The following is a 16,756-nucleotide window of genomic DNA, read 5'->3' on the forward strand; positions in this document are numbered from 1 at the left end:
CATCGTGTTTTTTCACGCTATGCGCTGCGAGAGCACCCTTTCTTTAAGCAAATTAAAAACTCATTCAAATGCCGCCGCACTTAGCAGCGCGCACCAACCGGCAAAAAATGCACCAAACTAAAATACAAATTAAGTACAAACGAAACGCGTGTCACACACACACGCACGCACACCTTGGTGCACCCTACGACAAGCGTTGCGCAAACAGCAGCGGCCCGCCTGATCGTATTAGCTCGTCACTTCATTTATATTTATGCAGCTGCAGTATTTATCTTAAAGACAACTCGAATAATTCCTTTGCTCTGATTTCACTTTTTTTTTTGTTTGTTTTATTTATTTTTAGTTTTAACAGCCACCACCTTGCACCGCGCGCGTTCGACAAATTATTTTTAAAAAAACAGTAAGCACACGGAATTTCTACTTACAGTTTTTTTATGTTTTTGGTCTTCACTTTTTTAACATTCAGTGAATCTAAAGAAATTTGTAAATTTGTGACACTTTTTTATATATCACATGCATGAAAATATATATTTGATTATTACCGTTTTGGTGGCTGTTGCGCGTTTATTTCACTTACACGGCGCGTTGTCAAACGACTGAACACGAAATCAGCCTCCAACTATTGACTCGCCCCTTTCACAGTCGACGCTCCACATTGCTGCGTGGCAAGCACATTACATACTCGCGCTGTTTACGTTAGCTGCGCTGCGCTCACTGACTTTCTTCCTCTTCGTTTGAGGTTTAGTACGATTAGAATCGATGAGATACGTTATGGTATTCAAATTGTGGAAAATGAAAACAAAAAATTACAGCTCTTGTAATGGGAATTCTCACTTTATACGTCATATGCTAAATTTCTTTTGGGGCAAAGTTGATGCCGTGAGTTGTGAGCAATTAAGTGCGCTCATTTCGGATCTGCGAAATACTCATACTCAATGGGTGGCGGGTGAGTGCGAGTGTTGCGTTTAACATTCCACAGCGGATATTTTTTTTTTTCTTTCAAATAAAATTTATTAGTATGATATCAAAAAATATCAGATTTAGCTAATGTGTGTTCAAACAGCACATGGGGGATTTGTACAATTAATTCTTAATGCATTATAGGATGTCAATGGGAAGCAGGTAAGAAGTAATGGAGGCGAAATTTCTTTCATTTACATTCGAATTTCGCACATAATAAAGAAAGAAGGAAAAGGAAAACAATTTTAAGTGAAATAATCACACAAAGGGAAAAATTTGAAGAAAACGAAAACTAACAAAACAAATATATAATAATAAAAAGTGGAAAAAACAGGCAAGGCTATAAAGGAAGAAAGGAATAGAAGAAAAAAAAAATAACAACAAAAATGAAAAATATATACACAGATAAAATAAACATTTCAGTTGAAAAAATAATATAATTTAACAAAAAAATAAAAGATAACTTTGAATACTATGGAGACAGCTATTTGAAACGAAGAAAAGAAAATAAAAACCAAATTTAAAATTAAAAATAAATTTAAAATTAAAGTTAAAATTAAAATTAGAGGTAAAATTTTAACTAAAATTAAAATTATAATCAGTATTAAAACTAAAATTTAAATAAAAATTAAAATTAAAATTTAAACCAAAATGCATATTAAAATTGAACTTAAACTTAAACTTAAAGTTAAAGTTAATATTAAAACTTAATTTTAAAATAAAAATCAATGGTAAAATTAGAATTTGAACTTAAACTAAAGTTAAAATAAGTTTTAATTAAAATTAAAGCTAACACTTAAATTTAAATTATTATTAAAATTAATATCAAAATTAAAATTAGATAGAAGTAAAAATTAAAATTAAAAACAAAATTAAAATGATATTATATATTTTGAAGAAGAACATTAAAATTTAATTAAAGTTAAAGCTAAAATAAAAACATGAATAAAAATTAAATTAAATGTGCAATGAAAGAAAAAATAAAACACCGAAAGAAATTGATAGTGAAAATAAAAGCAAAAGAAAAAACCAAAGCTAAAAATGAAAGGAAAAGACCACATAAAGGAGAATGGAACTAAAAATGAGAAAGAAAAAATAAAAAGAGAAGAAAAATAAAAGGCAAATGAAAAGAAAGATAACAAGAAAAAGAGAGGAAAAAAATAAAAAATACATTAAATGAAAGAGAAAACAAACAAAAAATTTAAGAGGAAATAAGGAAAAACAAATAAAATGAAATGCATCGGCAATACCAAATAAAAATTTACGAAAGAGAAGATATTACCGAAAATGAAAAAGAGAAAGCAAAGCCTTGAAAAAATAGTGACAATAAGAGAAAAACTGGAAATAGAAACAAATGAAAACAAAAAACGTAAAAAAAGAAGAAAAACACACAGAAAAGGAGGACAAAAATGAAAAAGGTTAAGAAACAAGGACAGAAAATCTCACCAACTTTCGATAGACCCTGCACATACCATCCTGCCAGAAATTTTAGTGACTTTTGCAGTCCGAGACAACGACAAACGGATCATCTAATGTTGATAGCTTCTACATTTGGAATTTGTTAGTATATACGAGGGGCAATGTGATTTTAATTTTGCAATCATTCCGATTGGTTCAAAATTCAATTTATTCTTTGACTTTTTTCAGATTAACATTCGTTGTGGTTATGAAAAGTGTGGCGTCTGACTTATGTGGCTATTTCAAAGAGTACCTCGTGGCAACTTAAGCCTTATATAAATAAGCCGTCCATGTACTTCGTAATCCCACTACCGTTGTTTGCGTACTAGCACATATCTCCCTTGAAGAACTCTTTATATTCTGGGTCTGAACAACAATTGAGGTGATATAGCCCACATCATATAACATTTTTTTTTTAGCTATGAAGGGAAAATAAGAACTAGCCCTTGATATTTTAACGCACGCTAGTGATTCCCCTGTTTACGATTTACCTCTTATTGCTGTTTTGGCTTACCACATTCTCACAGACTATAGCCCAATGCGTAATATTGCTTCCTTAACTGGGTTGTGGATAGAACACCAGCGGTATTCTTGCGAGAAATACAATATTAGCTTGTCCGTGATGGCAAAAAGTTCAGCTGCTAGACTAAATTTTTTCTTAGTTCTGTGTGGTTTAACATTAATATCCCAAAAATTATTCCTTTTTCGTGTTTCTATATTTTCCCAGGACATAACCTGAACTGTGATTGAATTACTTTTGAATATTTCTCATAACTAGGAATCATATGCAGGTAATTCAATTATTGATATATGCAATGCGTACTTAATTGTTATTTTGGCATGATTTGAGCACGATTTGAAAAATAAATATTTTAAAATACTAAGTTTATTTATGTTATTGTATGGCCATGATTCAATCACAAGTAATTGAGTCGTGATTATGTGGCATTTTTCAAATGCTCCGATGCATTGAAACTTAACTTAACTCAATGGGCATTTGTTTTCAACTTTAGAATTATGTGTTTTTCTTGCAGCTACATAAATTTATTTTTATATTTCGCTTCTCAAAATAAAATGTCCAATCCGTTAAATAATGTTCACAAAGAACAATTTCTTTGTTTATGTTTTTTCTGTTTTTTCTTTTCTATAACACTAACAACAACAACAATAAATGTGCAACAGCAAGCGCCCACATGAATTTGACCGGGGCAACAGGTGTGCGTGTGTGTGTTTATAAGTGCACATGATTTTCTTGCCTACTCACACATACGCGCACATATACACACACACATGATTTGGCCTGAAAATGTCTGAGAATTTATGCCACTGCATGAGATGTGCGCCCACCACCGAACTGAGCGAAACAGAATCGTAACGCATACTTTGTTGTATTTATTTAAAACAATTTACGTGGTTGCGCTAATAAACTAATGCTTGTTGTTGTTATTGTTTACAATTTTTTCATTTATATATACCCAACTTTTTTTCTTTTTGTGGGTGCTTATAGTTATTTTCTACTCCAGCTCATGTTCTTTTTTATTTTTTTTTTTTGCCTTGTATAAGCATTCGTTTGGCTTCCATACAAATTCTTGCAATTTCGCTTCTTAAATATTCTTCTTTCTTTTTTACGGTAAATGTTTTTGAAATTTTTGCAAGTTGCACCACCCCGTTTACTCAATTACTCACAGCTTTGCAGCTCCGCGTTTTGCTCTTAATAAATCAGTGAGCATAAATTCAGTTGACGTTCTACTCTTCGTCCGCTGCTCGCTGAGACTTCCCACTTTGCTGCCAGCTCTTATGAAGTGCTCTCAATCGCTAACGCTCCGCTTATTTGAAACAGTTATATACGCCTAGCGTCTTCTGCGGCAGCGCTTAGCCGGTCAGTTGTGCTGATTTCCAAATTTATGCCACTTTTATTATTTTATGAAAATGTAATTTGCTGCCGCAACCCAAAATTTGAGTGTGGTGAATGGTGACAATAAATGCAGTGGTGACGTTGACGATTAAAATAGATTTGTGCCACTTTTCATCGAATTTGCATGTACAACCGAAAATTGAGCAAGACAGGTGATCCTAACATATAACTGATTGAATATTTAATAGTAACAGGCGGGTTTCTTATACGCTAACTCCTAGGCTTGGATTTGACATGAAATGCTTTAGCGGCAAGGCTCTCCCAGCGTAAAACTAACTAACATTTCACAGCAAACAATTGTTTGCAACTTGGACCACGTGCGGAAGCACGCTACGTGAACTCTACTGCTACATTATTGCGCTGCATATTTATCTTCTCATTACGTGGTAATAAGGTTCCTATTGTAGGTTCAGATCGTATCCCAGCTGTCATTGCCGCATATTATCATATGGATAAGTCTGACCAGCAATAGGTGTCTCTTCTATTGACATTTGTTGTAAAGCGAAGTACAATTGGAGAAGGTTAGGTCAATTTCGGTCTCTTCCGGTCTTCCTTTCAATATCGGCCTAGTTCGACGACTATTCCCATGCACAATTTCGGCAGCATTTCGTCTTCTCTACCGAGCATAGATATAGTTCCCATAATGACCAAGACAGACTCTGTGGAATCATTTAAAAAGCTTAAGCATTGCACAAAAGTGATAGCAGCTCTCCACTTCTGCTATTTTCTGCACAAGGTTGACTTAGCTATTTATAAATCACAAATAACGCACTTCTGGATAAGCTGATGCAATAATATGGATAGTTAAAAGATGGAAGCAATGGGCGGTGTAGAATCCCCAAAATTTTGCATGGATATTTATTTTCCTTATATGTTTATCATTATAGTATTATATTATTGGTGGTGTGATGGTAGAGTACTCCACCTACCACACCGAATTCCCAGGGTTCACACCCCGGGCAAAGCAACATCAAAATTTTAGAAATAAGGTTTTTCAATTAGAAGAAAATTTGTCTAAGTGGGGTCACCCCTTGGCAGTGTTTGGCAAGCGCTCCAGTGTATTCCTGCCATGAAAAGCTCTCAGTGAAAACTCATCTGCGTTGCAGATGCCGTTCGGAGTCGGCATAAAACATATAGGTCTCGTCCGGCCAATTTGTAGGTAAAATCAAGAGCAGCACGACGCAAATTGGAAGAGAAGCTCGGCCTTAGATCTCTTCGGAGGTTATCGCGCCTTACATTTTTTTTATTTTTATATCCTTATCACGCAGGATTTTCTCCCTTACTCTAGGAGCATACTTGGCTCCAATCTATTGCAATTTCTTGGATTTCTGTAAGAATTCGCAATGAAACTGGCTATGATGATATAAACAGACTACCGTGGAATATGATTATCACAGCGGAAAGAGCTGGGGTCGGGGGATTCTGGGCCGTGGTCATCAAGGACCTCTTGGTCGGTTATTGCCTTCGAAAAAATCATGAACCAAAATGAAATGGAGCTAGTCCACTTCAAGAGGAGGATCACCAATATAGGATTCCCTGATAAACCATTGTCCAGTAAACTACTCAAAATGTCGTTGTTGTTACGTATACGCACTGGTGTGCCGCTTTCAATATATTATGATCATAATGGTTCAAAAATTACTCGTATGATCGATATTTTCTTAAAATACAAGTAAAACTAATTCCAAAATTTTCCAGTACTGACACGACAAATTATAATGAATAACACAAATGACTCAGACAGCCTCAAAACTTACAGCTGCAGTAAGACCGCCGCCGAATACATAAACACAAAAACATATAAAAGTGAAGGCCGTAGAAACAATTTTTTTGTGTTTATTTTGGGCTTACTTTTAAACGACGAACTTGCAAGGCAAAAATGCGAACATACATCCATATTTATGTAGTCATCTTGAGGAAAGCAGTTTATTTTATACATTTTTTGGAAGTCGTGTGCCGATTTCGGATACGGACGAGCATATACAGTAGCGAACACGAAAATAGCAGTGGAAATTTTACAAAATTTCGGCAATTAAATTCTTAAATTTTCGATTTCATGTAATTTGTAACTTGCAACTAAGTAAATGGATTTCAAAAGCGGTTTGGAAAATTGGAGCAAATTTTATGATATTCTCGACCTTTTTTTTTTTGTTTTTTTTTTTTTTTTTTAATTTGCAGTTTTGAAGCTTAATAAATTTTAGTCTAACAAAGTATATGATAGGTACCTTGTTTTTTTCAAAGCTTTTTTTGCTATACTGAAATAACCGTCGAGAAAAATTTTCTAAAAATCAATGCGAATTTTGAGAACTAGAATTGATTGGGCTACAAACTGCCAACCAAAAAAAAAAAAAAAACTCTCGTCAAATTTCATTAATGCTCTCATTTTTTCGAGAACTTTATTGAGATTGGTTGACATAGTTTCAGTGAAAATTTACTTCACTTTTTTCTTAAAAAATTAAAAAGAAACATTCAATTGATGAAATTATATTAAAACAAAAAATTACCACTGCTATTTTCATGCTCGCTGCTGTATATGTTGATTTTGTGATGTGTCGCTTACAATAACACAGCATTTCGTAATTGTTTTCGGCATAATTTTCTAGATACATTTTGGGATGGGTTTGAGAACATTTCGGGATACATTCTAAATTGTTTTCCGGATAAATTCGGAGCACATTCAAAATCATTTCGAGACTATTCCGGGATCACGTCGGGATCAATTTGAGATGGTTTTCGGAAAAAATTGAGGACAATATAAAGATTATTTTAAGTTTGTTTCCGAGGTCAATTTGGGTCTACTCTGATATCACTTCAGGACCATTTCGAGATTATTTTAGTATCCATCCGAGAGATTTCAGGATCAATTTGAGATTATTTTCGCGATAAATTCAAAGCAATTTGATCACCATATTGGGATTGTTTCGATATCATTTTGTTACAATGTCGGAATTGAGGATCATTTCTGCACTCTTTCTCGGAAACCATTTCGGGCGATAACGGATCACCTCAAAATATTTTAGGGGTTATTTCGTGATTGTTTCCAACACCATTTCGGCATAATTTCTGGATAATTTCGAAATCACTTTAGTATTATATATTTAGTAGGCATGCCAGAATGGCTTTCGATTTCCTTTTGGCTCCCTCCGTGACTGTTTTGAAAACATTTCGAAATACTTTCAGTATAATTTAGGGATCATTTCAGAACTTTTTCTGAGCTCATTGGTTAAAATCATTTACTGATCTTTTCAGTATTTCTTTGGAGATATTTTTGCGCTTATTTCGGGATCATTTAAAGATCATTATGGATGATGTCAGAATTGCATCCGATCATAGGGATCATATTATATTGTGATATTTTATTCACCTAACAACTTTTTTCTTCCAAACAATTTAACGATATAAAAATTTATGTTGTTGTTGTTGTTGTTGTAGCGATAAGGACGCTTCCCGAAGGCCTTGGGAAGTATTATCGATGTTGATGGTCCTTTGCCGGATGCAAATCATGTACGTTCCGGTAACAAGCACCATTGAAATACCAGCCCAACTCAGCAAGGAACTCTGTAGGCCATTCCGCCCTCCCAACTTCAAGATACATGATGAACTTGGGTTTGGCTGCTAAAGAAACAGTATTTGCCACTGGTAGGCGAGGTTGAAAATTGAGTTGGAGATATTGCGCTGGCAACCCCTTCAAAGTGTTGTGTTACACAACCCCTTTAATCAATTTGGTATTTCAATTGCCTCTTACGACAGGCATGCCTGCCACGCGTATATTCTAAGCCCGCTACCCGCTGGGGTTATTGGTCTTTTCTTTTCTTTATTTGTTAATTTTTTATGTGGATAGCTCTGGCTATGTATGTTATATACCTACATATGTAGCGCGCAAAATCAAATTTTAATATACTATTTTTTAACTTTTTGATGAAATCATAAAAGTTACGACTGTAAGTACTTCATTTAAGGTAACAGTGCTAAAATAATTGTTAAATATTGTCAATAAGTAAACAACTTTTCCCGCCTTTGAGTCATTTTCATCTTGAAACTTTTGCAAGATCAAATAACTGTAAGTTCAATAAGTTAAGCCTCTACGATTTACTTCCTCAATCATGGCCAATAGGTTGAATTTAGGAGCTATCTGGCTAAAACCCAATAATAGCGACAGCAATAAATCTTTTTCGTGGAATAAAAAGAAAATTCCAATCTTTCAGCTCTCGCAACAACAAAAAGCAAATTTCAACCACACTCACGCAAAAGATAAAATTAAGTTTGTTCATTATTATTGAACTCATTGAAAAAATAAAAAAAATAAAGAAACTATGTCAGCTCTATTCGTTTCAATTAGAAAGACATCACAAATAAGCGCAAAATAAAATGAATCAACACTAAATGAAATGGAAGCTCGAAAATTTATGTTAATCTTAATAATACAAAGCAAAATGCCATTCAGACAGCGGTCACTCATACGCCCCGTACAGGCCCCAAATTATGGTTGCAAATACATCGCCGCGCACATGTGTATCAATATCAGTTTTTATATTTGTTGTTACTTTTATTGTTGCTGTTGTCACTGCTGTGGTTTATTTTACTTTTTCTTTTCTTTTTCACCACCCACCCACGCGGCGAGCTGACACATCCACCAGCCAATATTCAGCTGTTGAACGACCAACGATGAGCATAATTTATACGCCGACAAACATAAGCGACAGATTATGCAATCAATAAGCGATGTTGAGTTAATAAAAATAGTTGCAACACAGATTGATGCGCTAATGGAAACATCGATCAGGTCAACTAATGAATGTACAAACATCAACATTATGACACATGTTGCCCTCAAGTGTATCGTTGAAATGCCAAAAGCACCAAAACCTCAATTTTTATTTGATTTTAGAGTTCCTCTATTTGTACTATATACTAGAAGCCATGTGCACACGCATCATAAATTCCGCATAGCTACATTAGCACAAACATACGTAAATACACCTAAAGAATATTTAGAAGAAACTTATATTCTCGCTGCTCAAATTATTCAAATAAAATTATAATCTCTGACATACACAAGATTCGTACTCGTTTTCGCTTTCTGTTCATTTATCTATTCCTAAAAATATTTACATGATGTATTTATTGCAGTTTTTGTTGTCGTTCCAATTTTCGATGTTATTCTGCTGGTTGTTGTTAATGTATTTGTTTTTGCTTGGTTTTTGCCTTCGTTGAAATTGTGGAAATAAAATGTATATGTAAATTTTGATTTCTCATTTCCCGCGCCCAAGTGCAGTGTAATATGCGTCACAACAATAACAGAAAATTATGTTAATATGCAAACTACATAAATAAAACACCTAACGAAAAGCTAAGGAGATAAACGCCCAACACAAGATGACGATTAATGAGATTTAAAATTTTTTTTTTGTTAGTGTTTTAGGATGTCTTAAGTAAGTTGATATCAAATCGACAGCAATGATGTTCCAACCGTAAAATTGTCAATGGAATCTTTTATACAATGAGTTGGAAAATAAAAGAAACTCTCTATTTAATTAATAACTGGCCCTTTCTCTCAGACGCGTTCTCTGGGCCTATAAGATATCATTTTACGACTCCTTTTCGAACTCTTAAATCACGTGTTGGCATAGAAGTCAGGGAGAACCTCGTGCTTCTTTGGAATTACAAGGTAATATATTGGAGAACTGTTGTGACCTTTCTACGTCATATATCACAATTTGTAATCTAAGCAACAAACTCTTTTGACCTAATTTAACTAAAAGACGAGAGCTGTTTTATCTAAACCAAAGAGGACTAGACGCTTACCACATGCCAGCCAAGGCGAATTCAGTACCAGGTGTTTTTATCCCAACAGCTGATTGCTTCTTCTTGATTATTTTCCATACAGCACCTTTTAATTCAAAATGTCAGTTAATTGAAATAAATTAGAATTTTCTTTTGACTTGACATCCTTCAGCACGGCTTGGTTCAATTCACTTTGCCACTACCTGGTATGGGTTCGCCTTGATACCTGCTGTCGTATTAAAAACTAACCAAGATTTACAAATTAAAGCATTTTCAAGAGAGTCATGGTAGGAACAGGACCAACGGGATGCATGACCAGCCAAAGATCATCATTCGACAATGCCACCCAAATAATTGGGTCATATATCTTTCGAGGCCGCTCACTATGTAAAACATATATTAGCTATGTTAAGTAAGAATCATATCTGTTTCAATATACAGACTTCATTTTGTCAGTATAGATCTGTTCTATTGGCGCAGTTATGTAACATGTGAACGATTGTGTAAGATATTATATGACTTTACAATGGTATTAAAGCAAGTAAGATATATGCAACGGATATCTACTGCAGTGGCGTATGCAAATTATTAAGTTAGCAATGATGCGACGTCCAATGATGTGGTGATTTATGACAATATATGACATCGCGTCAAGTGATATGATCATGATGCTTTTATTTTATCTGGTGTCTGATGAGTGAAATGGAGTTAAGTGATGTTAGAGTATACCATCATATCAAGTGATAAGACCAAAATGGTTTATTTGATCTGATGTAATTTCATCTCAAATGATGTGGTGTGATGTGCGAGATCGCATGTTGCAATGTGATGTCGTATTACGGGAACTGATATGATTTCATATTAGGTTATGTGATGTCTTCTGTGATGTCTTCAGATGTGATATCCAGTGTAAAATTTTTTCTTTTGCTGTTTCCATAAAACATACAAATATATGACATCATACTAGTGTTAATGTGATGTAATGTGTGAAATCATATGATAATAGTTCAAAGAATTTTAAGATATAAAGCAACATGATGCAATTTGATTATTTGATATTAGGTGATATGATGAAAAGTAATTTATTTTTGACTTTTCCCAGAAGATATGAAAACAAATTATACCATAGCAGTGTGCTTTCATTTCATATGATGCCATTTCAACTGAAATTGTTTGATGTGATGTAATTGATGAGATCGTATAATATGTCATGCAATTTTTAGGTATTTAGATATAATACATATATGCCGCTCATTTATTTTTGCTTGAATTTCATGTTTGAAACACTGACCGAGCTTTGTCGGAAAATCGAATAACATAAACAATTTCACTATATGGTCATGGTATTGTTTATTTTATATGACATGTTGCAAGGAAATTTAATATGACGTGAAACGTTTTGATTTGATATTTGGTGATATGCTATAAAGTAATGTTTCATAAGGGATTTGGATGTTGTTTTATGTAAGCAGATATTTTGAGTTATATGGACATGAAATATAAGATTAAGGTGGTCAGTTATTAAGTGATACAACATGACAAAAAACGATATGATATTATATATTAGATAATATGAAACAAAGTGATGTCTGAACAGGCGAGATGTTGAACAGATGATATATGACGAGGAACGTTATCATTTCATATTAGGGGATCATATAATATAAAGTTTTTAGCCGCCCCTTTAAACAAATTTTAAACATATTACTACATTCTGGAAGAAACAAAATTTTTTCCGGACGAATAGCTACTTTTTTTCGTATATCTGTTTGATGTGATTAATAGTTAGGTATTGATTGTGTTCTAATTACGCCATTCCTTGGAATAAAAATGACGAAAGAATTTACTATTTATGTATTAGCAAATATCATTATATGTGGTCATAATGATACTTCCAAGCATACCTGGGTAGAGGTTCTACTTCAAGCCGAGTTAGCTGCCAAGCAAGGCCGATAGCAATACTACGTACCGCAATATTTATTATGAAATACACTTTGATCTACTATCTAAATATTATACGCTGTCAAAAAAGGTGAAGGCAACAGGCGGACAAAGTCAGCCCAAGATCTTATTCTTTTATTTGCCTGGTAGCGATATTGAAGGTTCCCTGCCGGACACAGAGCCGATACGTTTTGAATAATTACATCATTAAGCTACTAGTTCCAACAACTCTGGAAGGTTTTGATACACCTCGTTGAATTTTCTTTAGCATCCTGATTCTGTGAGATACTTCAAATCGTCAAATCCTCGGTGAGGTGGACCGCTGAGCTAGAGAAGCCATAAATTGGTATGGAAAAACCTTAAAAGCTCTTGAGCGCCTACGACCACACTCTTAATAGCAAGAAACAGTGAGATGCGCAGAATACACAGCAGCCTTTACAAATGGCTCCAAGCTTAATGGCAATGTATCTACTTTAAAGATCTTTCGCTTTGCTTCAGCGCTGCCGAGTCATTGCAGCACTTTTCACGTAGAACTAGCCATAAAGGAGTATGCTTTATGGCAACTATGGAAATATCTCTGGTCCGTTGCAATTTAGTCCGGCGGTCAAGCAGCGATCAAGGCTTTTCAAAGCAAGACCCCTTTTTCAAAGTAGCATTAGATTGTAAACAGTCGCTAAATGAACTAGCCTATCAGTAAATCACAATGCTGATATGGGTCCAAGGTGACAGTGGTATACCTGTAAACCGTGTTGCTGATCAGTTAGCGAAAGGAGTCACTGAGATAATTCAGTAAGGGCACATCGCTTCTGCTCTTGCCACGTGCAAAGATTTCCTCATGTCTACCGAGAAAGCCAATTTCAAATGGGCACTGATACCCACTTGTGGGGGATGTCCCAACAGACTTGGCCTTGGGCTCATTCATTAATTTTCCGTGTAGCTTCTTAAAAACCTAAAGATGTTTCTGTAAAGTGTTTTTAAGGCAAGGGAAAGGCAAAGATAGAGGGAAAGAGGAGCGTGATCTGGAAAAATGAAGAGAGTAAAGATAAAGACTTTTTAAATTCCCTTCACAATATACAGGAAAGCCAAAGTGAAGACAGCACTGTCCCAGAAATTACAATTTATTTTATAATAAGGTAATTTACAACACTTATACATATGCACATATAAAGCTCTACGAGCAAGCGTTTGCTCAGATAAAAATTATTCGCTTTCCTCCCGGCAAAAGCACACTAAACAATTGAACAACAGAAATAAACAAATCCCAAATGAACGAATGCCGTTTGCGAGTACCAACGCTCACCGACATCGGCGCAACGAACTGCCTAGGCTAAACACACCCGAATCGCTCAAATCGAAAGTGCTGCCAAATTAGATTTACGATCGCTTACGCGCCAGTATATCTCGAATTGCGGTTAACATCAGCAGCTATAAATTTTCAAAGAAGCAACGAAAGAGTTCGGAAATAGTTGTGGTGTGAAGTGAATACAAATTAATATACACGAACATCATAAATACAGCAATTGCAACAAAAAGAATAGTAATAATAATAAAAGAGCAAATATTGTGAAATTATGGCAATGGAAAAGAGTCCATTTGACATGATGAGAATATAGGCCAACAATAAAAAAAATTATAAAGAATATCAACGCACGGCCACATTAAACACACAACAACAGGGCGGCAAGTCGTCAGGGGGCAATCAGGCAGCCATTCAGGATAGCGGAAGTAAAGCTTTGTAGATGCCACGTACTTATATTTACAAGGCTTTCGCCTATCCTTCGATTGTTTTTAATTTTTAATGTGTAATGTGCGTGTAAATTGTTTACTTATTGCAAAATTTTCAATTAGTTCATGAATATGAATATTTTTGTGGAAAAAATTATTATTGTGTGACAAAAATATGTGCGTACGTTTAGTTAAGAGATATTATATTGAAGAAAAATTGCTTATATTTCATTCTGTTTTCTTGCTATCCCATTCAACACCATTCGTTAGTCATGCATTTAAATTTTTCTCATCTTTTTATACATTTTATTAGAGTTTATTTAATTTTGTTTTGTTTATATTTTTAGCTAAATATTTTGTTGTGCGCTTTTCGGATTTCTGTTCTTATTTACGCCAACAGCGCTTTATTTCGACCCATACAAACGAATTTGGTTTTCGCATTGAGCAGATGGCAATTTTGTTGGTTCATCTTCGGCGCATCATTTTGCTGATGAGCATCGTTTATTTGAGCGGTGCAGTGCTACGTCGTCTGCTGAGCGTATCTCGACACACCTACTTACAACACATTAATGGCAAAATGTTTGCTGCCCGGCATACACACTTCCAGGCCTGGGCCTATATTTATACAGCTTATGCTTATGTGGTGTTAGTAAACTATGTAAGTGTAAGAGGATTGACTAATTTGTTCGAATTTTTTCTCACCTGAGGGAGGAGAACCAAATATAATGAGTCTTTATGGAGAGCATAATTATGTACTTAGTTTTAATGAATTAATTTTAAAATATATAATGTAACAATTTATTTTAAAAAAATTACTAAATACGAAAACATTTGTATGAGCAGAGGAATTTGTATTGAAAGAGAAGAAATATATAGATGATTAATGTTCTGTGTACGTCCCATAGATATTGTAACGAATATACTGCAAATCCTCTTATTTGCAACCTTCTGCTAAGTTCGAATCACTAAACTGTTAATAAATACCTCCAATATTTAATAATGCAAAATGGCCTTTATTAAAGTACTTCACAATAAATAACTCTACTATTGCCCGACAGATAGCGTGCTTAATTGAAACTGACTCTAGCGCCTCTATCTGTCGCTGCCTTTTATACTCTTTGATTTCCTTGTTCGCATCTTCTAGGCGCTTCCATTTCCAGAATCTACTAGTTGGCCATCAGCTATCAAATTTCTCAGCAGTAACTACAATTGCACGATGTTATAGCTTCTCTCATTGCATACTTTCGGGAATATCTCAGATATGTGCATGTGGTTGTGCGTTGCTTCACAGCTGCGTGTACGTACATATGTGTAGACATAATGATTGATTCGTTTATGTAGATACAAGTGACTGTCTGCTTTATTGTTGTTGTGACTTTATTTACTTAGCATCAGACTAGGGATGTGAGTATCACTTAGTGTCACTCATATTCGTCACAATATCAATTAACACTTATTTCAATACATTTAGCTGTTATAACGTAGTAGTCACAATATGATACTTACAACTATGCCGAAACGATCACGAAAACAATCGCGGAATAGTGAAGAATGAAAACTCAGCAAACGAAATAATCCGAAGATATTCCCAAGTTCGTCCCAAATCATATTTTAAATAACCCTGAAATAATACAGAAGTCAAAAAAGTTCACAAAGGAGTACGAAAGTAAATAAGAGAATGCTAAAACTATTACAGAGAAGTGCTTAGAGTAGAAGAGCGTGAAAATAATCCTGAATTATTGCGGAGATATTCCAGAAATGATTCCGAAAACAATATCGAAATATTCCGCAACTGATAGTCGCGAACTGTTATCAAATGAACCTGAAAAAGCCCAAATTCGGAGATAATCCCTTAATTTTGTAAGAGCATCCGTTAACAGTCCCGAAAAAATTTCTTGAATATTTCTTATAATAATTTATTAAGTAAACTCCCCTTGGGAAATTTTGGTTAAGTTTTTCGCGATTCTACTGTATATATGTATAAACACACACTAACTAATCTTCGGCGGACACCGTGGTGGGACGGTAGCGTGCTCCGCCTACCACGCCGAATGCCCTGGGTTCACACCCCGGGCAAAGCAACATCAACATTTTATAAATAAGGTTTTTTAATTAGAAGAAATTTTTTCTAAGCGGGGTCGCCCTTCGGCAGTGTTTGGCAAGCGCTCCGAGTGTATTTCTGCCATGAAAAGCTCTCAGTGAAAACTCATCTGCCTTGCAAGAGGATTCAAGGGGTTGTGTAGCGCAATATATAGCTTCTCCAACCCAATTGTCAACCTCACCTTCGAGCGGCGAATCCCGTTTCACTAACAGACGAAGCTCTGGCGACCACAAGCTCCTCATGGAACTTGGGGGTGGGGAGGGAGGGATGGCCTGAAGGTTCAATGTGGCCATATAAATCGTTCCCGAGATGGTCGGGCCAGCACCTTAATGGTGCTGTGTTACCGGAGCGTATCGGATCTGTATCCGACAAAGGACCATCACATCGATAACACTCCCCAAAGCCTTCGGTTTTGGCGATTAGGTTAGCTACAACAACAACAACAACATCTGCCTTGCAGATGCCGTTTGGAGTAGGCATAAAATAAGTAGGTCCCGTCCCGACAATTTGTAGGAAAATTAAAAAGGAGCACGGCGAAAATTGGAAGAGAAGCTCGACCTAAAATCTCTTCGGAGGATATCGCGCCTTACATTTATTTATTTTTAACTAGTCCTTAGTGGGGGTGGTGATCGCCCAAATTCCATTCACATAACTTTGTAATTCTTTACTTTAGCTCACAACTGCCAAAACTCATCCAAAATATCTGGAGAGGTGTCAAAAGGCGCGTTTTGAACCCAGGACCACGAATCCGAAAGCGGAAATTAAAAAATTTGCTTATGTCAAAAGATATTTCCAAAAAACCGAAAAATTGCCCGGAGCACCTTCGATCGCGCTTATAAAAAATTACCCTGGGTGGGTCCACCACCGGTGTG

The 16,756-nt window shown here is 35.2% G+C and overlaps 2 protein-coding genes across 11 annotated transcripts in view; one reads left to right on the plus strand and one right to left on the minus strand.

Annotated features, from left to right (window-relative positions):
* The window catches only part of Fhos (Formin homology 2 domain containing), a 206,518-nt gene that overhangs the window by 157,851 nt on the left and 31,911 nt on the right, over nucleotides 1–16,756 (minus strand). The gene's annotated exons all lie outside the window — the stretch shown is intronic.
* On the plus strand, nucleotides 950–14,611 carry LOC137253465 (uncharacterized). Of its 6 annotated transcripts, none has more exons than XM_067790434.1 (2): nucleotides 950–1,122; nucleotides 14,131–14,611. In XM_067790434.1, exon 2 carries the CDS (start codon nucleotides 14,232–14,234, stop codon nucleotides 14,487–14,489), a length of 258 nt encoding a protein of 85 aa, XP_067646535.1. In that variant the 5' UTR covers nucleotides 950–1,122; nucleotides 14,131–14,231; the 3' UTR covers nucleotides 14,490–14,611. The 6 variants fall into 6 exon arrangements, with proteins under 6 accessions (XP_067646535.1, XP_067646531.1, XP_067646530.1 ...); XM_067790430.1 differs by lacking the exon at nucleotides 950–1,122 and adding an exon at nucleotides 13,438–13,536; XM_067790429.1 differs by lacking the exon at nucleotides 950–1,122 and adding an exon at nucleotides 13,459–13,595.

Source organism: Eurosta solidaginis, chromosome 5 (genome assembly GCF_040869045.1).
Source record: "Eurosta solidaginis isolate ZX-2024a chromosome 5, ASM4086904v1, whole genome shotgun sequence".
Taxonomy (NCBI): Eukaryota; Metazoa; Arthropoda; class Insecta; order Diptera; family Tephritidae; genus Eurosta; species Eurosta solidaginis.